Genomic DNA, 24,689 nt, shown 5'->3' on the forward strand with positions numbered 1-24,689 from the left:
CCGAAGCCAGGTAATCAATCGGCTTTCAAGGTTACCTTCGAGGCTGACTATGACGGGAAGGATTGATAGGTCCAGCGAGATAAGATGCCGGTAATTGATGTTCTTGCTGTTGATATCCATGCAGAGGCCCATTTGAGTGATTGGGATACCCCATCGGATAGCTCGATGAAGGGTATGACGAATGGGAAGACGGAAATGGCGGGCTCATTTGTCCTGGTGGTTGCATAGGCTGATAAGGCCGGTTTGTCCAGGCATATTCTGAAAGCGTCAGTAAACACCACCTAAAACCATATCTGGATAAACTTCGTACGATGAGTATTGTGCTGCATTGGGCCAGCAAAATAAGTGTCTGATGCTACTGACATGGGGTATGATGAGATGCCAAGGCCGCTGCGGAGGGGATGCCCTAGTCAGCACAGAACCGGGTCGTGTCTTACGGCGATTTAGCTTGACATACCGTGGATCTTCCGACCCAATCTCTTCTTTAATAGGAGTTGTGTCCTCAATAGAAGAGTGCGCTGTTGACTCTGTGAGGGGATAGTTTGAGCCTGGCAGAGTGTGAGGCTGACTCGTTCTGGTATTCGTTGTTGAATGATGTGCGGGAAGTGACAGTGCAGATCCTCGTGTTGATTGCAAACCACCTTGTATAGCAGAAATAGAACTCTGAATGTGCTGAATGGGCCAGTGAGAGTCTGACCCAGGAAGAACGCTTGGTGAAAAGTCGGGAGTTTCCACTGACTGGACTAGTGGAGACGAATGCCCGGCGTGAGATTGGGAGCCTGAGACCGGCAGATTTGATTGATTCCTGGGGGAAGAAAATGGTTGCTGTGAGCCAGATCCTCTGGGAAACATTAGGAACTATATAGGTCTCAGACCTGTAAGATTGCAAGCGCTGTGGTAGGGGGTGGGAAGGGGCCAAGATAGAGTATAAGGGAAAAAGCGGCACTCGTAAAAAGAAGTCAACATACAGTTTAGTATCCCGATCCGAGTATTCCCTCAATAGTAAATCAAAAGCTTTTTTTTTGGAGGGTTTCAATTGGAGACACAGAACGGGCGCGATGAAGTATTTAAAAGGCCATATCCAGCAACGGGCGTTTACTAGTGACCCCCGCAATCGTTTTATGATCTAAAAGGTCCCGGTTGGGTAGCGTTGCTGGCCCACAAGTTCAGAAACCAACACCAACTTCTAGATTTCTTGTGCGCCACTGGCGTAAATCGATCAGTGCCGGGTCTACTAAAACTTACCCTTGCGCCCACTACCCGCTTGTTCACCGTCTTAATTACATCCATGATAGATGATCATTGGTTTTCTAATCCATAAGAAGCTCAGTGAGAAAAGAAAAAGTAAAAAAAAAAAAAAAGAAAAGAAACCTCAGGATCTTCAAATGAGGTGGGCCGACGGGAACTATCACGAGCAGAGTCGGACTTTTGACCCCCACAAATGACGGGTAAAACAGAAGATATGTGGAAAAAAAGGACTCGGGACTGATTGCAACTGGGGCCATAGTTTGTACAGTAATGATCCTCCTAAGGGGAGATGACAATCTTGGCCTGGGTACGGAGTATTGAATTCTAGCCCCCATTATAGTAAATTGGGGCGGATTGGGGGCCATGACGCTCTCTATAGTCTAGCGCGTGGGCAGATACTCCGAAATTCCACCTTATGCAATTCAAAAATGAAATGGAAATTTGGAAATACGAAAAAACTGCTCAATAACTCGCTTGAAGTCGCGAGTTCCACCATCCCCGGCCCGATGCTTGTCCCCCTATCAGTCTTAGCCCCCACAAAGGCGCCGTTGGAAAAAGAAAAAAAGAGTTCACAGTACGAACCTTACCTATATAGGAGAAATTATATCCATAGTTATAATCGAGACCAAATACAGTGTTTTGTTTCTTTTATTGTTTTCTTAAAAAAAAGAGAATAACCGAAAAAGTAACTATGGTCCCATCTAGGTAAATGCTAATATTTAGGCCGTTAACCCCGTTCTAGTAGGGATCATATGTAGTTAAGCCTAGCTCCCGGTTCATTTTTTAGCTCCGAAGTACTTCCATCGAACTGGTACTGGTATCATAGGTCTAAGATCGACGAATAGCCGGAATGCTGGGGGTCGTGATTGTTGTAGGCAGCCGTGTATCAAAATGGCAAAGCTGTAAGAAATGGTGGAGCTTGTCACGGAGAAACACAGGAAACACAGGAAACCTAGCCAAGACAAAATTGTAATTTGCCAGGGTCATGATATGGTGGTTGACTTTGATTTAGCGCCCTAGAAAATTTGTCACTTCCCGAAGCTACATACTTCCGGACGGGGGTGTCAAAAATCCAATCGCCCCTAGGCTCAGGCACGGCCTTGATCGACTCACTCCACAGGGGATCCGCAGTTGTATCACTTTGATTCAAGACATGTGTGGTTTCTACTAATGCACGGTTGATCATTTGTGCCTCGTGGCCGATTACGGAGTACGGAGAACGGAGTAGGGAATAAGGCCATCTTCCGAACCCTTTTTTTAAAGTCTTGACATACGACGATCTTTAATTTCTTTAATTTCTTTTAATATCTTGGATTTGGGACTAACGCTGTTATATGTGATGACGGAATTTGGCTAGGAACGGCCTGATCAAACCCCTTCCATGCAGCCCTAGTTTACGTTGATTCGGTTGCCTTTGCTATATCCGTCTAGGTTGGGGGCTATTTACATTTGGATATTCTCATCTACTTTTACAAGGTTGTAATATTCAGTACGACTTACTCGCATTTATGTACTATGTAGGTTAGAGATGTCGTATTCAGCCTGTGCTATTGGATGAAACAATTGGCCATTCCTATCCCATTCTACTAGCTTAAATTGCAGGTCTACCGAGACGCTGTTGGCCATTTTGCCAACAAGAGAAGAATTGATTTGAAATCAATCATATACCAAGCCTTGGCGCACCCATTCAGTTTGGGAGTTGCTGGATTTCTCTAAAACAACATGATTGAGAGGTGAAGTGATGGGGACAGCCGGGGCTGCGCATATGCTCCGCTGTGCATGTTACTATGCCCAAATTCAGGTCAATAACTGAGGCATATTAGGAGAAAACAAACATAGCATCTCTGTTGATCGCTCGTTGATCCCATGAGATACCATGCAACGTTGACACACCGCTCACCTACATATCAACTATGAGCGCATGAGAGCCGTTGAAGCTCATGGGAGTTTCCGGGTACGAGAAAATTGTCACAATGCCTGCTCCGAAGGATCAATGGTCAATTGCTTAGTTAGCCTACGGAGTAGAACCTCTCAACACTTGGACTGGTGGAAGATTGGGTTGAGCATGTCACAGACAATCAGGACTAGTCGAAGATGAAAAATACTGGTAAATCTCCTATTGCTGTATTATTTTCGTTAATCCAATAAATATGTCTAACATAAGTTGCTTATTGCAGAGAAGATTGAATATGTCGACAATCACAACTTCAAGTGACATCTGAATCACGTGACCTATCTCACCTGATCAGATCTTCTCTGCCTCTGTGGTCCAACAGCATCATCAAAATCAACACGACTTTTTGTCCCCACAATCCCTAGCTATCTGCTGGTGTCTTGACAGTTTATTAAATTGAGACCGTCCTCAGCTTGCAGCTTACTGATTCACCATGAAACTCGTCCGGTATGTGATCACCTTCATTGTGCGCGGCAATCACCAGCTCCGCTCGACGCACCAAGCACCCATCAAACCCACTCCGGCTGACATCTAATGATCCTTCTAGCTTTTTGATGAAATGCGCCAATGAGACGGTGACCGTTGAGCTGAAGAATGGTAAGGACTCTCCGCGCAATCCCCGCCAACCCCAACCTAACCTCCCCCGAATATGCCATCCTCGAAATAGGCGAAAGAACTGCGCTCTCTAACTTGAGTCCCTCATCTAGGCACAATCCTTCACGGCACTATTGTGTCCGTCTCTCCTCAGATGAACACCTCTCTCCGGGCTGTCAAGATGACCCCCAAGGGCCGTGATACCATTTCTCTCGACACTATCAACATCCGCGGTTCCACGATTCGCTATTACATTCTCCCCGACAGCCTTCCCCTTGATACCCTCCTCGTCGATGACGCACCCAAGCCCAAGAACAAGGCGCGCAAGGAGACAGACCGTGGTCGCGGTGGTGGCCGTGGCGGACCACGAGGCCGTGGAGGGCGCGGAGGTCCCCCCCGCGGTCGTGGTCGCGGTCGTGGATTCTAGATTTTCTGTTTTCTTCTGAGAGAACAACCCGGCGTTTGTTTCTGTCTTCGAAATTCGGTTTGATTTTGCATCATATGGGATACAATCTGTTGTTCCTTTTTTTTTCTACTACCCAGGCCAGGGGTCCCGATTTGGATGGTGGGTGACATACTGAAAAAAATTCAAGCAATTTTACCGGGGAAATTTTCCCCCCACTCTGAATTTGTGCTGTTCAATATCGTGTGCTCGGAGTTTTAAGGCTTTGGCAGAAACAGTACTCCGTAGCTGAACAATAGCTGTCAAAAGTACTGAGACACAACCCGACAGAACGATACATACGAGATGGCTGTGATCCGATCCACCTTTGTTCCCTTCGTCCTCCAATGCATGATTCCGGCTCATGTGAGTGTGAGACAGTGGCTGTATGCCAAGGGAGGCTTAGAAAGGAATCAGCTTGACCTTTGTCACAAAATTAATGAAACAGATATCAAACAACATAATTTTATGAACACGTACGTCGTAGGCGTATTTAACTCTCACGAAGGTTCAAGGCTAGTCTGTACATGTCTTATAATTTTAAGTGTGTTCTAGCGTCTTCCCTTTTTCTGCTGAACTCCCAAGACTCGGCTTCGTACAACGGATCCGACATTGACGATCAAGGCTGAGACATGCAATTAAAAAGTACCTTAGATATATGCACTATTTGGCTTCGGAGTTCTCGCCTTGAAACACCCATATTCAGGGCTTACTCTCGGAAATATTCTCCTAACTTACTAGCGACCCCAATATCAAAATCTCGCTGGTCAAATGAGACGTAAAATCACACTCAGAGGCCACGAGTTGCCCAAATAGGTAGGTAATTAGGCCACATGGTTTATTGCAGCCGCTTGTGATCGCCGGTTTCCGCTCTAGTGATCTGCGTATACTCCGTACAGGGCGAGAGGATTTAAGACATGAAAAAAGCCTATCTCGGTGGAACCATAGGAGCTGCAAGTGAGCGGAAGTGGGTTTGTTTGAGAATAATATTAAGACGTGAGCATCAACGGAGTACGGATACTCAATATCCAATCCTAATCCTAATTCTCCCAATAGCCTTCAGCCAATGCTACAAAATTATTATCCCACGAGGCAGACGCTTTCCGTCATTCCCGTCATTCCCGTTATTCACCCGTTCCTTCCGTTCTTTCCGCGCCTGATGAGACGTTTGCCAAGATGTTTCTTAAAGGTTTCGTATTTTAAAGAATATACCGGGACAGCGTCCCGAACCATTTGGATCAATAAGGCTGTCACCGTAGTCCCTTTCTAGCTAGAGGGATTGGAGTCTGTTGATCCAGCACTTTGGACCAGGATTGTCACGGTAGACTGTTTCCGGTTAAACGTTTCTCAGGTCCAGTTCTGCCAAGGCTTTTATAGTGGTTGGTGGCTGATAAGGACCTTCTATTTCAGGGGTTCCCGAGTGCGAATCCTCCCGTGTATGCAGCTCGATCAAGATGTTTGGGTTTATGATTACCGAAATCCGACTTGGGAAGAAAAGTATCTGGATTTGGAATATTTGCAAAATTGGGTGATATCTACGGAGTATGAGGTACGGAGTCCGCAGTCCGAAGCACTGCTGACGTATGTTCTTCCCACCGTCTTTCTGTATACTCCATCCGGAGACAAGTACATACACCATAGGTATGGGAATCACATAACTACATATGGAGTTACGGAGTATATCTCCAGGCATCGATCTATTAGTTGGTTTGGATCTGATTTTTCATTTTTGTGATTGGGCGACAGGACTACCAGCTCTAGCGTGTCAGACGATATGATATCCCAAAGATAACCTTTGCCTTTATTTTTCGGTTATTCTGTAAAAAATCAGTAAATATCTCCAATAATCCACAATTATTTTCCCATGATCTTCGTTAGTACTCCGTGCTCCGTATACATGGAACACTATGCTGACCGGGCCAGAGCACGACACTGCCGATCTCAATGAGTATGATAATCACCCCTATGTTGTATACGTGTACTCCGTACGGAGTATGTTGGAGTGGATAGTATATTGAGCGTTCTTTACGGAGAACTCATTCAACGTCCCCGGCTCAATCTCATTTTGTCTTACTGATGTGGGGGCCGGATAGGGGGGATTTCGATCGTCGATCAGTTCTCGATCAGTCCTCGATCTGCCCACGCTCTGTTAGGGAATTTTCACATGTAAGAAGGGGTCTACAGGGTATTTTGGTCTACGTGGTCTACTAGAAATGGGAATATCGAAAGAATTAGTGAGATACATGTTGAAGGAAAAGAAATCATGGTGCTATGTTGTATGGGATCAGCTGATCTGTGACATCCCACGTGGGTACGTGGGGACTCATCTAACTTGTGGGGACTATGGAGTAAGGTATTTCGCCGATTGTCAAAGTTTGCAGGCCGTTTATTCTCAAAAGGAGACAGTGGAGACTTCGCATTCGGAGAGGGAACCGTTTACATTGTTGACGATGTATATGGAATAGCCAAAATTTTGTAACTAATAGGATGATATAGCTCTAGGTAAAAGTAGGTCCGCATTAGGAAAATGGTTTGGCGACCCACATCTATGGCTTGTGGTCGTATTCTACAGAGCACCGAAGCGACATTTAGCTGATTTCGTCTAAAACGTCGGGTTTTGTGGGTGTCAATAGTATGTGTTTAGCCTGTTTAGCCTGTAAGGCCGATATTGTGCATATGAGGTATATATAAACCAATAAAATAGTACCACGATGTTTCATCTATCACGCGTATAACATATTTCACAAGCTGAGTGTTATCTTTCTCTTTAGGAAACTAGTCTAAACAGACTATGATTTGCATATTGCGAAAATCAAGCCCTCACTAACAAAGTCAATACATACAATGACAGACGCTATCTAGCATTATTTCTCATGTGTCACTGTTTTCTACCAAAGGCGGCTAAATGGTTATGTGTTTAGCATTCTCAATTTGCTAATTATCATTAAGTACATTTATACTCCAAACATCTAAATTACAATGGTAGAATAGGATCATGCGATGCATCCAAATCCACTAATCTCGCACTTGGCCCTTCTAGCTCAACTGGTTATCTCGATTGTGAGCGTGCCCCTCGAACGCTATCCTTCTCAAAGACAGGATTGGACTCTAACTCATGAATTGCGTGCCGCAGAGTAATGCTTTGAGTCTCAGCGAGCTCAGATGGTTCCTTTCCTCCATCTTTCCCTCGGCGTTTTCGTCTATGAAGAATCCAAAATCCAATCCCCAGAAAGCCCAAGATAACACCTAATGCAACACTAACGCCCATACCTGCTTTGGCACCTGTTGAAAATCCCGGAGATTTCTCTTCTGACTCTAGAGTCGGTGTCGTTGTCGATTTTACAACTGCTGAAGTGATGATTGAAACAAACGTCGTAACCGGGGCCGAAGTAAGGTCAGTGGACTTCCAACGGAGCTCAACACCATATGCGTTCCAACCATCAACTCCCGATATGACAGAAGCAGAAGTGGGGTTTGTAATACCGACTGTTTTTGTGTGCTTATATGTCCAGTTCATGTCGACAGTAGCACTATGATCACAAGCCTCGAAAACGGGCCAGTAATTGTCTTCACAACAAGCTCGAGTAGTAAATGTCCAGCTACTTGGTCTATAGTAGCGTCATATCAGTACATATTCCATTTTCCCCGCTATCCTGATTTTAGTAGTGCCAAGTGCTTATTGGTAAACAGGGCAACATATCCGTAGTCTCCCCGGCGCTCGTATAATTTCCGGCCATCACCTAACTACTAGGACAAATGACCCCGGGTGAATAGTATGTCGTTGGGGACTAGCCTGATGCAAGACATTTTTGGGGATTTGCAGGACCTAAATTTGCCCAAAATGAACTGGAAGCTTTGTGAAGGGAATTCAATAACCAGAAATCCGTGAGGCATTCAATAGCCGGTGTAAAGGCTGTCGTCAGTGGAAGAGGCGACCTCGTGGTGGTTACCATAGTGAGATGAGTAGTTAAGCAGAATAACTTTGGACGAGAAAGAGTTTAGAAGAGAAATAGGAGAGATCAAATCAGGGGTTTATAAAATGACTGGTAGTAAAAGCAACTAACGGCTAGCTGTGTTTATCTGTCCAAGATGATACGCAGCCCTTCCGATTACATGGGGAGAAGATATGGCCCGGGTGTCGAGAGACGGTGAATGAATCACATATTCAAATAGGTGTAATCAGTACACAGCCCTAAAGAGACCTTCAGAGCATCATATCTATAACTCCTGCTAAACCGTTGAAAACTGTCATAGCAGCCAGAAAGAGAGCCTCGGGGCCAAATGCATTTATTAAGAGTCAGTCAATCTGCAAAAAACATATTATAAGACAGCACAGGCAAAGAATCAACCCAACTAAGCCCACCATCTAGTCAATTGCATAGTTGACCCAGCATCAATGAGGGGATGCGTATAGTCTTTGGCGCCACTCTGTCATCTTTAGATAAATAGTCGTTCCTGTAGCAAACTATCAAGGCCTTATTAGAATGATCAGCTTAATCTCACTTCCATTTGAGAGGTGACTTGAGCCGATGGTTGCATTTGCGTAAGTATAGAAGCAGGTCAGAGGTCGCGTTGTGATGGCGGTGACCATAATAGCCTAGACAGTATATTGTCACAGCATTATTCGAGGCGGTAATTCACGGTCGAAGCCATTCCTGAGACTTCTGTTATTCTTTCTTCCGTTCGTCTTTCTTCGTCTGTCTCTCTTGTTCTTCGTTCATCCTTCTTCTTTTGCTTCAGCATTTCAATCCTCAGTTGGTGCTCAAGTTTCATCAACCTTGCAGAGATCCATACCTCACCATGTCAAGCTTCGATAAGTTTCTCAATCCCGTATCCTGTGCCAATAACAAAAGCTCGCCATGTCCCAATAAGGCAAACAACGCATGCGGCCGCTGCTACCTAGTCGTGGTAAGTCTTCAACACTTTGATCTCCTCAAATTCCTGCATCGTGTCCTAACAAAATCAAAACAGTACTGCAGCAAAGAGTGCCAAAAAGAACATTGGCCCACGCACAAAGAGGATTGTAACAATGCTCTAGCGCAGGAGACATGGAAGCCAGACTGGCATACAGAAGATCGAGATCCAACTTTCTTCGAAGAACGAGATCCGTCTGAACTGAATCCAAATATTGGCAAAATATCATGGTGGGGAAGCATGCCAGCATTGGATTTGCTGAAACTGGATGCAAATGAAGGCCAGGATCCATCTCCCAACATGCGTGTTCTTCTCATATGTAAGAGACTGTCTGCACTCCAACAAGTTCCTTCAACTAATACAATTTGTGATAGCATCACACGATATCCGAAACGTAGTCGAAACAATCGCTCATTTGCCAGATACATATTCGGGGCATTGTGAAATGGTGATGAGTGGCATGCAACCTGGGATGTTCGAACAGAATATCATTCTTCTTTTGACGGCTTTCCATTTTCCGCCAGAGGAGGCCGTCCCAATCATGATTCACCTATGGTATTCAGCTTTGATACCCGAGTCTTTTCTCACAGCACTTCGAGTCAAGCTCCTGCCATTGATTGAGGAAGTCTGCTCCGAAGCCGCACAGAAATGTCGTCGTCGCATTTTCAAACGAGTCTGGAAAAAGAACAAAGCATCCTTACATTTAATGCTTCTGAGAGATGAGTGGGAACGTCTTCGAAATACTCTTCAGTATCCTGATCATTTGCCTCACACCCAAGCTACCCGCAATCGACAAGAGGTCACGTTGTCAGACAAGAGAGTAGATGAACTCCATAGGGTTCTGTACGCACAGCCTCGATATTGGCGTGTCGCCACGATGAAGTTCCGCCGCGATGGAATATTGTTGCCTTTTGGGTGCTCACGCAAAGAATTTAAAACTCCTAACCCGTTAGTTTCTCCAACCCCTCGTTGTACTCACCAGGCCACTAATACAATTAGGGCGATTTTCTGTGCTGGTCATTCTTGGCCTATGCCACACTCTGCAGATCCGCGCATCAGCTGGAGCCCCCTTGATGTATGCACTGGATCGTACACTGCGAATTATCCTGCGAAGAATGATCTGTACGGTAGGCTATTCATCTACCTCCGAGAGACTCTCTTGGCTTTCTGTCGTCAACTTTCGCAGCAGGATGTTAACATTCGACTTCTTTCTATCGATCCACTGAGTCTACCGGGATACATCAAACGGCAACCCGGACATTCAGGATTTGACAGAATTGAGGTAATCTAATCACCTGAACCTCCCCTGCCCCTCTAATTTCGATTTCAATTATGTTTAAAACACAATACTAATTCGATATAGACATACATAACTGCAGAAAAAGACGTGCTTGGGATCGACGCCACCCTCGCCATATTTAGCCCACTCCTGAAGCCTAAGATTCTAAACCCAAAGGCCATGCTTCTTGTACTCTTTGTCTGTGACATTGAAGATATGTGGAGTAGGGACACACTTGACCAGGACGTCGCTCGTGCTGCGAAATACCTCCCGGAACCCGAGACAAGCGATGAAAATGACGCGGATCAAATGAGAAATAAGAGGGCAAGCTCTTTTTTCTGCAATGTCAGTAAATTGTTCGAATCTTACAAACGGTCCACAGGATTTGACACACTCACAAGCAAATATGGGTTGAAGATGAGGGGCAACAACACAATCGTGGCCCATTGGCCATTGCGACCTGGAAAGAACGCCCCCCAGGAGGTGTTTGATATCCTCGAGGCATCCGGCGCATCTGGCTATGAACGCTACGTCGAGTGGGAATGGGCATGATTACTTTCACAATTGCGAATTACCTAGCAGTCAATTGCTGGGTGTGTATGTATCTTATTTCTTGTTGATCAGTTCACAAATGGTATCATCATTGTTCGATTATCTATGTACTCATCATGAGCTATCCTCTCTCCATATCCTCACAATAATCAATTTCTCCCACCCAGCCTGCATCCCACTTGACCCCGCCGTCTCAACCTGCCAACCGCCCCATCCACGGATACGCTCCATAACCTGATCAGGTCGATTCTGCTTGCAGAGCAAGACATATGCCACACCACGCACAGATAGCACACCCGGAATAGCATCAAGCAGCCTATCCGTCGTTTCCATACCGTCCGCTCCGCCTGCATACGTCAAGGACAAAAAGTACGAGTCATTATCAAACTTGGCAGAGCGAGACATGGCCTCTGCCACAGCAGGGTCATTTTCCGCTGCAGAAGGCAGACGCGGTAGATCCTCAGTTGGAACATAAGGTGGATTGAAGAGGAGGACATCAACACTGCCAGGGCGAAGAGGTGCACACAGATCGGCTGTCAATGAAGAGATGTGAACTGATTGAGGAGACGGCTGTTGCTCTGCCTGGATGGCTGTCGTTGCGGTCTTCCGTGTTGCGATGCAAGCATTGCGGTTCACATCAGTGCCTAGTGTGAGAATATCCTGTCGGCCGAAGATCTGTTGAGACTGTGCGGCTGTGAAAGCCAGCACAACGCCGGAGCCTGTGCCTACTTCGACGACTAGTGGTGATGCCTCTTGGTTCTTTGGGAATCGTTCAGAAAGCCATTTCGATTCGGATGCTGATGACAATGTGTCTAGGAAGAGGTATGAGTCTTCGGATGGCTCGTAGATGGTGTCAAAGGACACATGTGAAGTATCTGGCGTGGGAAGCATGGTGTGTATGTTTAATGAAGAGTCGCTTCTTAGAAATTCGAGGTTTATCGACTCTTCTTTAGAGATAGTGGGGTTATCTCGAGATTATATGTTGCAGAATGCGCGATCTTGGCCTGAGGCGATCACAAATTTCAAAAAAGAAAAGCACCAATGTACTCAAGTGCAATATTCAATGTGAAGCAACGTGAAGCCAATATCAAAAATATCAGCAAATGGCAGAGAAGGAAATCCAAGCCAAATCTTCAATCCCGAGACATCCCGACCCGTTGATTCGCGCGTTCTCCTCGCCGCCTTTGCCTCGAAAATCCCCGGAATTATGTCATTCCTCAATCTTCCCGAGGTCCTAATCTTCCCTTGAAATTAGCTTCCCAAACATTCAAGATGCGCATTGCTCAGCGTTTACTCATGGCCACGCCGGCCTCGATCGGCTCGAAGTCCAGTCTCAGCGAGGCCCTCGCTCTCCTCCCGCCGCTACAGCTTTACCGGCGCATTCTACGCGTCCATCGCAAACTCGAACCGGAAATGCGCGTCTTGGGCGATTCTTACGTGAAGAATGAGTTCCGTGCGCATCGGAGTGTGGAGAACCCATTGCATATTGTACGTTTGTTCTTGTTGATGTGGTTATACCGAGTTGAAGAGAAGCGGAGGCATGGCGGAAGAGGAAAGGCTTGTTGATACAGTCGCTAACATTGGCAATGATAGATTGGGTTCTTGACCGAGTGGCAGCTATATGCGCAGAAGTTGGAGGGTGATCAATGGGCAGGAGATAAGCTGGACCAGGGCAAGTTGGATAAAATGAGTGGTATGTTCTTGACTGTTGTTCGGACTCTGTCTCGGTTGATCAAATTGCTAAACATTGGTTTTAACTGTAGATCAGCAACTTGGACAGTTGCTCGAGCTTATGCAGGCTCTGAAGAATGAGGGAGAAGGAGAGGGCCAAGGTCAATGAGTTCTCTATTGATCGCATTGGACCGAGGTTGACACTGTCACCCCGAGAGTTGGTGATATGAATCTCAAAAATGAGGTCTCGACTGCCCCGTCAGTCTAAACTGATTCTCGAGTAAACAGTGCTTGATCTAAGGGCAGTGAGGTGTGCTTGGTAGGGTCATACTGGGAGATGCAGGCATCTCACACCCCCCTACCAGCCACTATGTATATACTAGGTGTAGGAATAAAAGAGACGAGGCTTTCACTTGATTTGACAGGTTTGAGAATTCAGTTCCACATCTTAGGTATATACAACATATATTTTATCGAGTATGGTCTTTCTATGACAATGTTTGAGAACCTTGTGTTGTAGGTACGGAACAACTCCGAGAGACACCCATGCTTCACATGTCCGGGAACATTAACGAAAAGATGACCCCGTCCATGCACAAAAAGAAATTTCAGCCCTATGTTTAAGATACATCTATCATGTTCTAGCACATAGCAGAAGAACGATCAACGATAAGCAAAACCATGTACTCCAACTGCAGTGGAGAACGCCCTGCCAATGACAAGCTGACTCATGCAAAGTCGGCTGCCGATGCCGATATGGAGATGGAGAAGAGGGTATATCAATCGTGAAATCCCCTTTAATAACTTTACAATTGCTCAATTGATTTCTATCACCCTTATTACTTATTCCCAACCCCTTTCTCAACCCACACATCCCAAAAAACTTCCCTATTCACCATGCCCTCCATTCTGGAAGACCCCTCAACCCGCAATCCCCCACCAAAAGCACACACAGATGCAGCGCCGACCCTAACAGCGAGGAAAGTCACCCTGTCCAAGTCCTCCTCGGCACCAATTACCCTCTACCCCATCACAGGAGGACCGCAAACAGTCCCGAAAGACCTGATCAAATTCCTGCACGAGGAGCTCACCGCGGAGATCCTCCGCGGCGGAACGTACCCGATGGAGGAGCCGATGGCGTTGGATCAATTCGCCGACTATTGGTTCGGGACGTTTGCGGCTTTGGCGATCCTGGACGATGAGGGTGAGGGCTTAAGAGAGGGGAGGGATTGGCAGAGTGTTTGTTTAGGAACTTTTTATATCAAGCCTAACTATCCTGGTATGTGATCTGAAGTAACATCTAACTGTAGGAATAATAAATAATACTAACTCTAATAGGCCGTTGCTCCCACATCTCCAATGGAGGCTTCCTCGCTACCACCGCCGCACGCGGCAAGGGTGTTGGACAGGCTATGGGCGAAGCTTACTTGGAATTTGCACCGAGATTGGTATGACTTGACCACCCCGGATTTGCAATTGGCAGCCGTTGCTCTATCGGGCATAGACCATGCGTGACTAACTCTTTTGATAGGGGTACACATACTCAGTCTTCAACCTGGTTTTCGCTAATAACCCGGCCTCTATCCGTATCTGGGAGAAGCTAGGGTTTAGCGTTATCGGACGGGTTCCGAAGGCCGCGCGGTTGGCGAACAGTGAGGACTTGGTGGATGCATTGATTTTCGGACGTGAGCTGGGAAATTGAAATGGCGAGTTTCAGTTTTAGTTTGAGACGCGTATCCGTGTTTCAGATATGAAGAATGGGCGTTTTGGGTATATAGGATCGTGTTGTTACGAATTATGAACGTACTATAATGAACCCATATGATAATAACTTGTCTGAAAACGAGTAATTTCATTTTCAAGATCAAAGGTACAACTAAGTAAAACTACAAAGAATAATACATATGTATTCACAGGGAAGAGAAGCGGATGGTAATCAATGAGACTCAAAAAGAGAAAATAACTGGGAAATAGATGACCCCCAACGCTCAAACCATACCATGCAAACAATAGGGATATCACGCAAAACCTGACTTGTCAAGATGATGGCTCCGCTTCACACTGACTGAACACCGATTTGAAAACCGAGATCGAACTGAGGGGGAAGAGGTGTAAATGCACAAGTAAAAAAACATAGATAGAACGTAGATAGAACATGGTCGTAGAAGTGTAGATAGAAGTCGGAAGGCAAGGAGGATAGAGGGAGAGAGAAGGTTATGAGGGCTGTAGGACATGAGAGGTGAAGCCAAGGAAACGGTGCGAACTATACAACTGAGTTGTCATTAGCGCCACCGTGGACGCGTATCCACTGGCTTCGGGGTTGCCTGCTCCTTCTCCATTCGCTTAGGAAGCGGGAGGAGACTGGATCGCCTGTTGGTGGAATGGCCGAGCGATGTACCTGGTCGGGACGATTTGCTTGGGCTCTCCATCCCGCCTGCGGCTCCTGACACACTTCGACTGAAAGCTGTGGGCGGGCCGGCAAAGCTCTGACGAGTGCGAGGTGTGTTTGACATCCCTGTTGGTCGATTGAGCCGGCTGTACGGTGGTGGGTCGAGGAGCGTGGACCGCGGTGTGGGAGAGGACACGTTCCGATGGGGACTCCGAGAACCAAAGCGGCTCGAGACACGACTGGTTGATCGGAGACTGCCGGGAATTGGAGATGCTGATAATGGTCGGGGTGTCCGGGCGAGTGGTGCGGAGGACTTCCGTAATGTCGAGTTGTAACTAGTGTCATTCAAGTTCGTACTAGCGTTCCAGCGTGGGCGATTGGGAATTGTAGATGGCGGCGCTGGTGTACGAGAACGAGCAGCCGGAGTCGGTGTGAAGTAGCTTGAGGATCTGTGGGATGGAGTAGGAGACACGATTCCCGTCGGTTGGGGGATTCCGGACTTTCGGCCGGTGTAAGTCGCTGTGGCCTGCGGCAAGCTGGAATAACGACGGTTTGGGGGCATGGTCGAGCGGGCTGTGGCACTTCCGACTGAACTTTCGCGACGGCTTGAGCCGCCCATGGGCGTTGAGGCGCGCTTGTAATTGTTGCCGGCCATGATGACTGACGACGCAGGCGAGCTTCCTGGGGTCTCGATGGCACTGCCTGTGGCTGGGCTGTCCATGGTGAGGATGCTGGAGATTGAGTCTCGTAGCTGGTGGCCCTTGGTAATGTGCACATCTTCGAGTGATGTGTCCATTACCTTAGTGCTAGCTTTGAGGGCATCCGTCCGGGATGTCATGTCGGATAGCAGACGAAGAATCTCACCATTGACAGTCAATCGGTCGTTGATACCCTTTTGAATGATGGAGACCACGCGCTCAATAGCAGGAACATAATGCATTTTCTTTGCCTCATAGTTTTCAATGAGCTTGGTCAGCGTTGACGGGTTGTGCACCTGCATGCCGATTTCCAGCCCTTCTTGTAGCTTTCCAATGCTGCGTTCAACCGATTGAAACATCTTTTGCGCTTGAGCCCCAGCATTGCGGAAAACCAGAATCCACTTGTCTTCTGCCAACTCTTTCAAGAGAGCTTCAGCATCAGTCTCAAGAACTTTGTAGCTCTTTTCCAAGCGATTTCGGCGGTCCTCAATCTCCTCACATGCACTCGGGAAAATGGTTTCAGCACGTCCCTGGAACATTGATAGTCGCATGGGCAAAAACTCCAACGATGCCTTCAATGGCTGCATGCGTGCAAAGATAGCCATAAGGTTAGAGTGACTCGTATCGTCCTGCGGTGTTTTGATAACGGGGGTATCAGACGCCGAGGCCAAAAGAGGTCCAATACTCAGACGGTTCTGCGAATGTCCGCGTGTCTTGGTAGGGGACTCTTCCACGATCGTCTCCAGCTCATTGATGTCTAGGCCACCACTGGTGTCGGTCGTATCCATCAACGCCTGATGTCGTTTCTCTTCCATCTCAAATATCAGCCCACTCAAGTTGTCAACTTCCACGCCCACATCGCCCAAAACGTTCGACCAAAGTTCTTCCCACTCCATTGCCAGTTCAACTTGTTCTTTTACGCCTTTCAGCTTTTTTTTGATCTGAGCCCAGTTTTGCAGAATGCTCTCCATCTGGCTCACGATAGTCTTCAAGTTATCCACGTCCACATTGGCAATGTCGTCTCGAAGTTGGACATTCTCAATAGCCCTAACGTACACATTGACCAGGGACTCGAACCGTGTGATTGCTTTATCAACCTCATCTAGCCCCTCCCGGCCACCAGCCGCAGCCCATTCCACATCGTCTTCAGAATCCAAGCCGCTCAGCACATCTGAGGCCTTCTTGATCCAGATCTGAATTTGCTCTGCGGCGCCGTTCAAAGCCCGGACTGCAGACAAAGCCGTGGAAATGTTTTCAATGCTTGCTTCGAGCGAGGCGGGTTGTGGGAGAGGAATGGAGGTCAGCTGCGAGAGCTGGTTGCTGAAAGATGCGCGAGAGAAAGAGTATATTGAGTCTGCGCGCTGCAAACCCATTGGGTTGAAATACGACTGGGAGTTGGAGTTGGAGTTGGACGAAGAGCGCGAGTGCACGGCGTCGGCGGGAGGTGAGTCTTTGGCAGGAGGTTTCGGAGCGGACTCCTCTTCCGTGGACTGTTCCTCTCTTCGTGCGGTATCATCAACATATTTTTCGAAATCGGTCCGGTCGTCTTGAGCATCATTGGGAGGTTGGGGGTTCGGCATGGGGGCTGCGCGCAGCTGCGCGAGGACCGGCTCTGCGACAGACATGGGCGTGGGTGGGCTGATGTGTTCGACGGACCGGGCAGTCTCCGGAACAACAATGGGGGCCGGAATGTGCAGTTCGGGGCCGTCCACTACTGCTTCGGATGACTCCGGGTCTTCTCTTTGCGCGTCTGCAATCTCCTGTAGGATATCGTGGTGGGGTAGCTCGAGCTGGTTCGACGCGCTCCGCTTGAACTCCTGCGTTTGTCCGGGTGATACGTTGGTACGGCTCCACGCCTGGCCTTTCCTCTTTACCTTGATCGATAGGTCTTGGTGAAGATTGTCAAGCTCCTTCAGGTGCTCTTCAGGGATCCGACCGACTGCATTGGCATTCCGGTTTTGCGCCGCGGACTTATTACTGCCGTCCAGCAGCTTGACGCGAGCCGCGAGGGCGGGAGAAAGTCGGCGGAGGATGGATGTTCGGCCGGCGCTGGTCAGCTCAGCAGGGCCAGGTTCTTCGTCGTTGTTGCTGCTCCCTAAGCTCCAAAGGGATGATTTGGACTTCAGGCGTCGGGAGGTGGAGGTGGAGGTGCTGGAGTCATTTGGAGACACGGAGAGCGCGGGGGTGAGCGACAGCGGCGATGCAGGTATTGTGGATGTGTTGGGGGGATGCGTCGCGAGGTCGGTCGCAAGAGGTGGACTGTCGGCTGTGGCATGCATGGAGACAGACCCTGGGGGGATTGAAAGAGCAAAAGGACCAAAGGATGTGGTTCAGACAGGGATACAAGGAATGTTTCGTCTTGTTCGGCACTCGGTAACAGGGAATCCCTTTCTCACGGATTCAGGGCTTTTGGCTGTTCAAGTGTCGGAGGGAAATGCTGCTACATGACAAAAATCAATAGAGGTTCTAAATGCAAAGTCTCATGAACTTGAGGGAGATATCGGGCAGCAACCGTTGAAACAAATGAAAAGAGGGATACAGTGGCCAGTATGGGCCGTTTATTCTGCGGAATGGGGTACCTCCAGCCCCGTGCTGCTCACTATAGGGCCTAATGTACCTCCTTGGTATGTAATTCAAGGGGATCAGCGAAATGAAATCATTTCACATTTGTTTTGGTTTCTTTTTGGTTTCTTTTTGTCTTCTTTATTCAATTATTTCAATGGTTTTAGTTGGTATTCACTGTTTCTGCTACTAGTACAATACACTAGGCCTGTAAGTATATCAACCCAACTTCAAACCCTATATTGTACATTTACGGTGTACACCTTGTGCACGAGGCTATCGATCAGATCAAAGTACAGCGTCCAGCGTACTAGACGCATTAATTAGAAATTAATTCCCAAGGGAGTTAGTCCCTTATCTGTATATTTGGATCAGCAACCATTATGTCCTAAAGCGGACTGAACACAACAGTAAGACACCAGGGGATAATCAAAGCTTCCATCTGATGATGATGCATGTACGCGTCTGTAGAATGAAACACAAGTGATGAGATGTACAATAGATACAATTCCAAAAAAGACCAGAAATCAAGAAAAAAACCAAAATATGCAGAGGCGGGCAGAACAGTCGGCGACAATTCAGGGGTATCGTATCAAGTGCCCAGAAGGATATCAAAGAGAAAAAAAAAAAGAAACAATCGAGATGCAAACATGAACTTCCAACACTTTAATACTTCAAACATTGTCCTCAAATCAACCCAGCACTCGGGGGTCGTCCAGGGTTAGCCGCCTGCCAATCGCGCACCAGCTCTTCACGAACAGTTTTGCACCAAGCCAGCAGTGCAGTATCGAACTTTTCCCAAGCGGTAGTGCCACTATTCTGTACAACCCCCATAACATCAACATCCAGCCGGAGCTCCCACCGGAGTTGTGCAGCTTTTACCCAGAACTGAAGGTTCTCAGTCTGCCGGTACGGCTTGGCAATGTCAAGGTGGTAAGCCGTGATCTCACCGAATTGGCGTTTCGACTTCTTGATCGCAAGGTTGTGTAACTGAACCAGGGCACGTCCATCCCGGAACCTATCAAGAAACGCAGTGGGAAGGGAGTCACCGGCAGCTTCCTCAACCGGCGACCAAGTCGGCAAGGAGTCACCACCAGGCAACAGACTGCGCAGGAAGGACTCCTCGCGTGAGCGCTCACGACCTCTCCAATCACCAGCAGCCCAATCCCAGTTCTGCCGCTCTTGGGCTTCAAGCTCTTCTAGCGCTTTCTCGCGGGATATCATGGTGCGCACAGCCACGAACCACCCCTGAATCCGCCCACGTTCCTCCTCGCGCAGACCGCTGGCAAAATGCCGTGCAGCCCACCGCTTCAGAACTTCCAGGACATCGAGAAGTTCCTTGCGGATCTCTCGTTCGCTCTTTATTGTTGCTAAGCGCTCCGAGTTCTCGTGTGAGGTATAGTAGATCTTGGCTGCGCGAATTGCATTTGTAACATCATCTAGGATGCACATGCCCTGCGCCTCCTCCTTATTCATCGGGGTCAGGACCTGCCTGGATTGATCATCCTCGGGGATATCACCCGGAGAAAGACTCGCCCGGATGATTGGGCGGGGAGGAGGCTCCGCGCCATTTTGAATTGCCTCGATATTAGTCTCTGCCTTATCCAGCGCCAGTAGAAGCTGTCGGCGCAAGAAAAGCAGATCTGGCGGAGGGGGGATATGATGCGTTTTGATGCTGTATGTGCTGACTGTAGGCGGCAGCATCACCTCTGCCTCCTCGTCCTCGAATTCACCCTCCACCGGGTCTGCCATATCTGTCGGGCTCATGACCATGTCGTCATCCATGTGTCGTTGATTGGGGGTGATCAGGACTCGTGGCACGTTATTCTTGTTCTTCTTGCCCTTTTCCCACTCGCGGCCCCTCCCGCTCTTCCCGTCCAGTAAGCCGGTCCGGGCAAAGTAGTATTGTAGGTGAGCGATACTGCCGAGACTCATGACGCTGTCGCGATGGCGGGCTGACTCCGAGAACTCGGCGCCCAATGCACGGGTATATCCATGGCGACGGGATGATGTTGACACAGACGACCTGGCATCTGCGGAGGTGGCGGAGGAGGTGGAGCGGGAGGACTCGGAGGAAAATGTGCGGTCTGTGGAGGAATATGAGGAGATAGCTGGCGTTGCTGGGATAGATGGCGACGGCGAGGAGGCTCGGAATGGTGCCACCTTAGACTCCATGGACCGTCGGGGCGCGTCCATCTTGTTTTTGAACTTGAATTGTTCAGCGTGGGCTTTTTTTCACCGGGCCAAATTTCGATCTGGGTCGCGTGGAGATCAATCACCACGTTCACAGTAACGGATATTTCTGCGGGGAGTGACGTTAACAGTGAGGCCTGGGCGATCCACAGACGAGCAACGGCTTTTATATATATGGATTAATGAAAGGACAGTTTAATGAGACCTACAGGATCGACGGGCGAGAAACTGCTTTTAGGCCAAAAGGGGGGGCTTCGACTAAACGGGACTAAAAGGGGAAGCGGGTCAACTGCCCACATGGGAGTTGAAAGAGATGAGTGTTCCTTTTCCACCAAAAATAGACCAATAGGGCCCGTGAGGCCCCTTTTTTGCGCTTGAGGATTGGAAGTTATGAAGCTATTTACATAAACATAAGTTCTGTATACTTCCAAGGCCCTGAACGTGGTGTTCCTGAATTTCCTGGTTGGGTTTAGCTTGTGCCCCACGTTCCATGGTTTGATGGGCTTCATGGCTGCCCGACAACCGTGGAACATTCGAACCTCCTTCGAAGGTACATCGGGGTGCATTGCACGTGTGTACAATAATATACAACAACTTCAATGTTCAATGTTGCTGGAAAAGAGAAGAGATGCTATTCAATGACCAAAAACGCTTTCTAACCCCCATTTTTGAAACGCCTGTGAAAACAAACTCCTTGTTTTGAATGCTTCAAGGTTTCCTTCCCGCTTCAATTGTAAAGATGTCCTTGCGATCCCAACCCTCCGGCTTCAGGTTATCAATGCCCTTCGTCGGGTGAACTATGCTCGGATCGGTGTACTCAATCTGGTAGGGATTGGGATCATAAGTCTGCTTGAGGTTGGCGAGGGTGTGATTAACCTCGCGGTGCTTGGCTTCGTCGGCGCGGACAAACATTAGGAGGTCCTTCATCTTGCGCTGACCCTCTGGCATTTGCCAGTATTTGATTGCGATCTCGGGTGCATCGAGATCATTCCACTCCGGGAGCTTGCCGGCCTCAAGTTCCTCAATCGCACGGGTGTAGGTAATGACAGCCTCCTCCTCAAGGTATCCGACAAATCTGTGGCAGATGCGTGGGGAGATCAAATATGCCAGGAAGAATCCGTTGAAGAAGACACCCTGAGCGCCGATAACCATCAAGCGCATGAACCAGCCTGGTTCGGCCAGTTTCAAGAAGGTAAGGAGGTGCATGCGTTCGTTGAATGCTTCTTCGAGCAGAGTTTCAATCCTAGATCAAAGGAAGTGTGTTAGCATTGAATATTGGGAGCTTCAATTGTGCAATTGACTTACCATCCATTGTCCCGCTTCATCTTGCGAAGACTACGGAGATGTCGCAGCATGCCGCCCACCATGCCGGGTACACCGGCCACACTTTCCAAGAAAATAAACCGATTTAGCCATTTATGCTCGGTCATTTTGAAGATGCCCGATAGTTCCTGGCCGGGCTTGGGATGTCTGTATCCTGTCGCCGTGTCCATGCCCCATCGGAACATGCGTACAGTTCCGAGGGCAACCCAGTCAGACCAATTTGAAGCTTGTCTGTGAGCAATGCAAATATTTCGCATTTGCGACTCGGTGTACCTGGCATATAGTTAGCGTCCAGCTCAGACTAAGGGACTGCAGATATACTTACACTGGATGAACCCATGCTGTTTGCACCTCCTTAACATTGGGAGTCTTTGGTGGTGGGAAATAATCTGTGATCTGGTTCTGGGGTGTTGACGAGATAGAGCGTTTGGATGTGAGGCTGAATGTCAATGTGCGCTTGCTGACGCCACATGCAGGATTGAGTGTTGTTGCTGCAACGATCGAGTAGGTTCGCACAGCGAGGTGCAGGTACTGCGGCTTTGTTGCAGCCCGCAAGGGAGCCCTCACTGATAGAGTATTCATGATGTAACCCGAGTTTGATGTAGGTCACGATTGAAGGTGATGAAGATGTTGAAGGTATCGAAGGGAATGAGGGTGACGAAGATGATGAGGCAAAGGGAAAAGATTGAGAATATATAGAATAAGTTTAAGATGAAGTCTGGGTCTTGGTTGTGATTGAGGAGAGATAAAAGGTACCTCACCCGATATTTAAGGCTTAAATATATAGAATTCGTAATGCTTGGGACACGAATAAGATCAGGGACATTTCCAAAGAAACTGTAAAGAAAAACCCCCGGAAATGAGTAGGTTGGTCCCTTGTGAGGTGAAAATGATGACATTTCGTATACTTCATTGCCCAGGCACCTGGATGTTCCCCTTCCATCAACCTCTCATTATATCACTTATTCCTTAAGATCATGTTACTATTGCAATACTTGAACAAGAAGCAAATACATCAGCCTTCCCATTATCTCTACACAATATTCACACGTTCCATATCACTAACACTATTGTTGCCTCCCTACAACATAAAGGGTCAACTCCTGGCAGGTGACTTCGGGAGGGGCCGGGAACCACTATATGACTCAGCCTGTCGCCGTTTACGATGAATCCCGAAAAAATATTCTCAAAGCCCGGAGTGAGTTTGAGGTCATTTTTTGGTTTCGGGATTCTGAATTTTCTATCTCGGTGAGCAAGTTCGTCATTGGAAGAGAAAATGTCTGCCCGTTTCCCGCCGAACAAGGCACATGCTTACCACAAGTATATTCTCGGCATAGAAGATCTATAATAATAATAGATTGATGCATATATAAAGAGCCTGTCAAGTGTCAGTGTCAGTGACCGAGTCAACACCTGCGAGATTCCCTTTTTTTTAATATCCATCGGCTACCTATTTCCCATCTACCTATACCCTCCTTCAATATATGGAAATAAGAAACCGACAAAAGGTTGAAAGCTGGTGGTTCTGATATTTGCCCTTTTCTATTATCGACTCTGCTCTCTGCCTCGCTAATTTATGAATGTCTCCCACCTCCATCTCTCTGCACTTTCTGTGGCTTACTATTTGTAACCTAATCTCAGTGCTTTGGGTGTTGTTGGCCCTGTCGGTCCTTGCTACAGTAGCCAAGCTATTGGGCTCCAGCTGTTTGATATGGCAGGAAATTCATTTCTGGAAACCATAGTCCCACATGGTCGAAAGTCTCTGAGTGCCCTGACTGGTATTGACTTTTTAATAAAAACAATGTCTCAGGTGTTTTACTATGTAGCTAGGTAGTAATCATAGCTTTTAAGATCAATCATTAAGGAAGGAACTTTCTCGACATGATGAAGCAGAGACACCCGACTGGCTATAGCCTCGACCAGTGTTAAAATCGATTACAATAGAGCGAAAAGAAATCAACTCCTAGTTCCCCGATTAAAACATGGACTCTGCTGTCCGCATCACGGCAAATCCCTCCTCATCATCACGCAAATCTAGGTCTCGCTTCTCCAGCTTCACTACATGAGCCATAGAAGGACCTTTGTCGATACGCTGGAGGAATTTCTTCACTTTTTCGTCGCTACCCTGGGCCTCGCCTTCGACCTAATAAGATCTAGTAAGCACTACACCCGGGGGACACGACAGACATTACCCACCCTTCCACAAGTAGTATTCCTGACCCAGCCCTTGAGCTCATCGAGCTTAGCACATTTCTGGGTGAAGTCTCTGTAATGCCCGATAGGTAGTCGCTGGTTAATTGATGGACTATGATGTCATCTGTCGAGAGGGGATATTTCCTACCGGAAGCCAACACCTAGGGGTCCATGTCAGTGACAGAGTGAATAGTAGTGTTTGAAGAGTATGAACTGTTCATGAGAGTGACCCACCTTGAACGGTGCCGTGAACTTTGAAAGCAACCTGGAGTAGATAGGATATTAGCAGGGGAAACTTGTGGCTTTTGGTGTACTGCGAGCTAGCGATGTGTATGGCAATAAGACTGAATGGGATATAAATTAAAGGACATACTCGTATGTTTGACATTTTGGATCAAGAGTGGTGTTTAGCTGAAGAGTTGGAAGATGTAGAGTTGAAGTGTACAAGGTTGATGTTAAGCCCTGGAGAACATGGGGGGTGGCCCAACATACCTAGGTGTTGATATGCAATCATTTTTTTTCAGATAGCTAAAGCTATAAACAGATAAAACCTTGATTTGAAGATATACTATTTACCATTTACCATTTCTTTTTCAATTTGATGTTTCACATCGATATATAGTTGTAACTGTTCGACTTGTAAATCTCGGGGACTCAATTTCCTATGTTGTTTAAGC

At 47.6% G+C, this 24,689-nt stretch overlaps 10 protein-coding genes across 10 annotated transcripts; 4 read left to right on the top strand and 6 right to left on the bottom strand.

The window, feature by feature from the left end:
• Positions 1-3,635: 3,635 nt before the first annotated feature.
• On the top strand, positions 3,636-4,223 carry PEX2_013900 (mRNA splicing protein SMD1; the record flags this gene model as incomplete). The annotated part of the gene is made up of 3 exons (XM_016738666.1): positions 3,636-3,649; positions 3,750-3,799; positions 3,910-4,223. The coding sequence occupies 3 exons, from the start codon at positions 3,636-3,638 to the stop codon at positions 4,221-4,223; spliced, it is 378 nt and encodes a 125-aa protein (XP_016602560.1).
• A 3,064-nt stretch (positions 4,224-7,287) lies between these two features.
• Positions 7,288-7,755, bottom strand: PEX2_013910 (uncharacterized protein; the record flags this gene model as incomplete). Its single annotated transcript, XM_016738667.1, has 1 exon — positions 7,288-7,755. One exon carries the CDS (start codon positions 7,753-7,755, stop codon positions 7,288-7,290), a length of 468 nt encoding a protein of 155 aa, XP_016602561.1.
• A 1,366-nt stretch (positions 7,756-9,121) lies between these two features.
• On the top strand, positions 9,122-10,983 carry PEX2_013920 (DUF4470 domain-containing protein; the record flags this gene model as incomplete). Its single annotated transcript, XM_016738668.1, has 5 exons — positions 9,122-9,146; positions 9,277-9,471; positions 9,527-10,100; positions 10,152-10,434; positions 10,516-10,983. 5 exons carry the CDS (start codon positions 9,122-9,124, stop codon positions 10,981-10,983), a joined length of 1,545 nt encoding a protein of 514 aa, XP_016602562.1.
• Positions 10,984-11,097: 114 nt separating this feature from the next.
• Positions 11,098-11,874, bottom strand: PEX2_013930 (S-adenosylmethionine-dependent methyltransferase; the record flags this gene model as incomplete). The annotated part of the gene is made up of 1 exon (XM_016738669.1): positions 11,098-11,874. One exon carries the CDS (start codon positions 11,872-11,874, stop codon positions 11,098-11,100), a length of 777 nt encoding a protein of 258 aa, XP_016602563.1.
• A 381-nt stretch (positions 11,875-12,255) lies between these two features.
• On the top strand, positions 12,256-12,823 carry PEX2_013940 (succinate dehydrogenase assembly factor 3; the record flags this gene model as incomplete). The annotated part of the gene is made up of 3 exons (XM_016738670.1): positions 12,256-12,471; positions 12,577-12,676; positions 12,747-12,823. 3 exons carry the CDS (start codon positions 12,256-12,258, stop codon positions 12,821-12,823), a joined length of 393 nt encoding a protein of 130 aa, XP_016602564.1.
• A 728-nt stretch (positions 12,824-13,551) lies between these two features.
• PEX2_013950 (GNAT family N-acetyltransferase) lies at positions 13,552-14,356 on the top strand (the record flags this gene model as incomplete). Its single annotated transcript, XM_016738671.1, has 3 exons — positions 13,552-13,933; positions 13,993-14,102; positions 14,186-14,356. The coding sequence occupies 3 exons, from the start codon at positions 13,552-13,554 to the stop codon at positions 14,354-14,356; spliced, it is 663 nt and encodes a 220-aa protein (XP_016602565.1).
• Positions 14,357-14,936: 580 nt separating this feature from the next.
• On the bottom strand, positions 14,937-18,020 carry PEX2_013960 (KAR9 family protein; the record flags this gene model as incomplete). Its single annotated transcript, XM_016738672.1, has 1 exon — positions 14,937-18,020. The coding sequence occupies one exon, from the start codon at positions 18,018-18,020 to the stop codon at positions 14,937-14,939; it is 3,084 nt and encodes a 1,027-aa protein (XP_016602566.1).
• A 970-nt stretch (positions 18,021-18,990) lies between these two features.
• PEX2_013970 (uncharacterized protein) lies at positions 18,991-20,499 on the bottom strand (the record flags this gene model as incomplete). Its single annotated transcript, XM_016738673.1, has 1 exon — positions 18,991-20,499. The coding sequence occupies one exon, from the start codon at positions 20,497-20,499 to the stop codon at positions 18,991-18,993; it is 1,509 nt and encodes a 502-aa protein (XP_016602567.1).
• Positions 20,500-21,204: 705 nt separating this feature from the next.
• On the bottom strand, positions 21,205-22,401 carry PEX2_013980 (alternative oxidase; the record flags this gene model as incomplete). The annotated part of the gene is made up of 3 exons (XM_016738674.1): positions 21,205-21,739; positions 21,802-22,092; positions 22,145-22,401. The coding sequence occupies 3 exons, from the start codon at positions 22,399-22,401 to the stop codon at positions 21,205-21,207; spliced, it is 1,083 nt and encodes a 360-aa protein (XP_016602568.1).
• A 1,393-nt stretch (positions 22,402-23,794) lies between these two features.
• Positions 23,795-24,400, bottom strand: PEX2_013990 (acylphosphatase; the record flags this gene model as incomplete). The annotated part of the gene is made up of 5 exons (XM_016738675.1): positions 23,795-23,962; positions 24,016-24,085; positions 24,161-24,173; positions 24,247-24,277; positions 24,386-24,400. The coding sequence occupies 5 exons, from the start codon at positions 24,398-24,400 to the stop codon at positions 23,795-23,797; spliced, it is 297 nt and encodes a 98-aa protein (XP_016602569.1).
• Positions 24,401-24,689: the final 289 nt, after the last annotated feature.

This window comes from Penicillium expansum (genome assembly GCF_000769745.1).
Source record: "Penicillium expansum strain MD-8 chromosome Unknown contig44, whole genome shotgun sequence".
NCBI classification, from domain to species: Eukaryota; Fungi; Ascomycota; class Eurotiomycetes; order Eurotiales; family Aspergillaceae; genus Penicillium; species Penicillium expansum.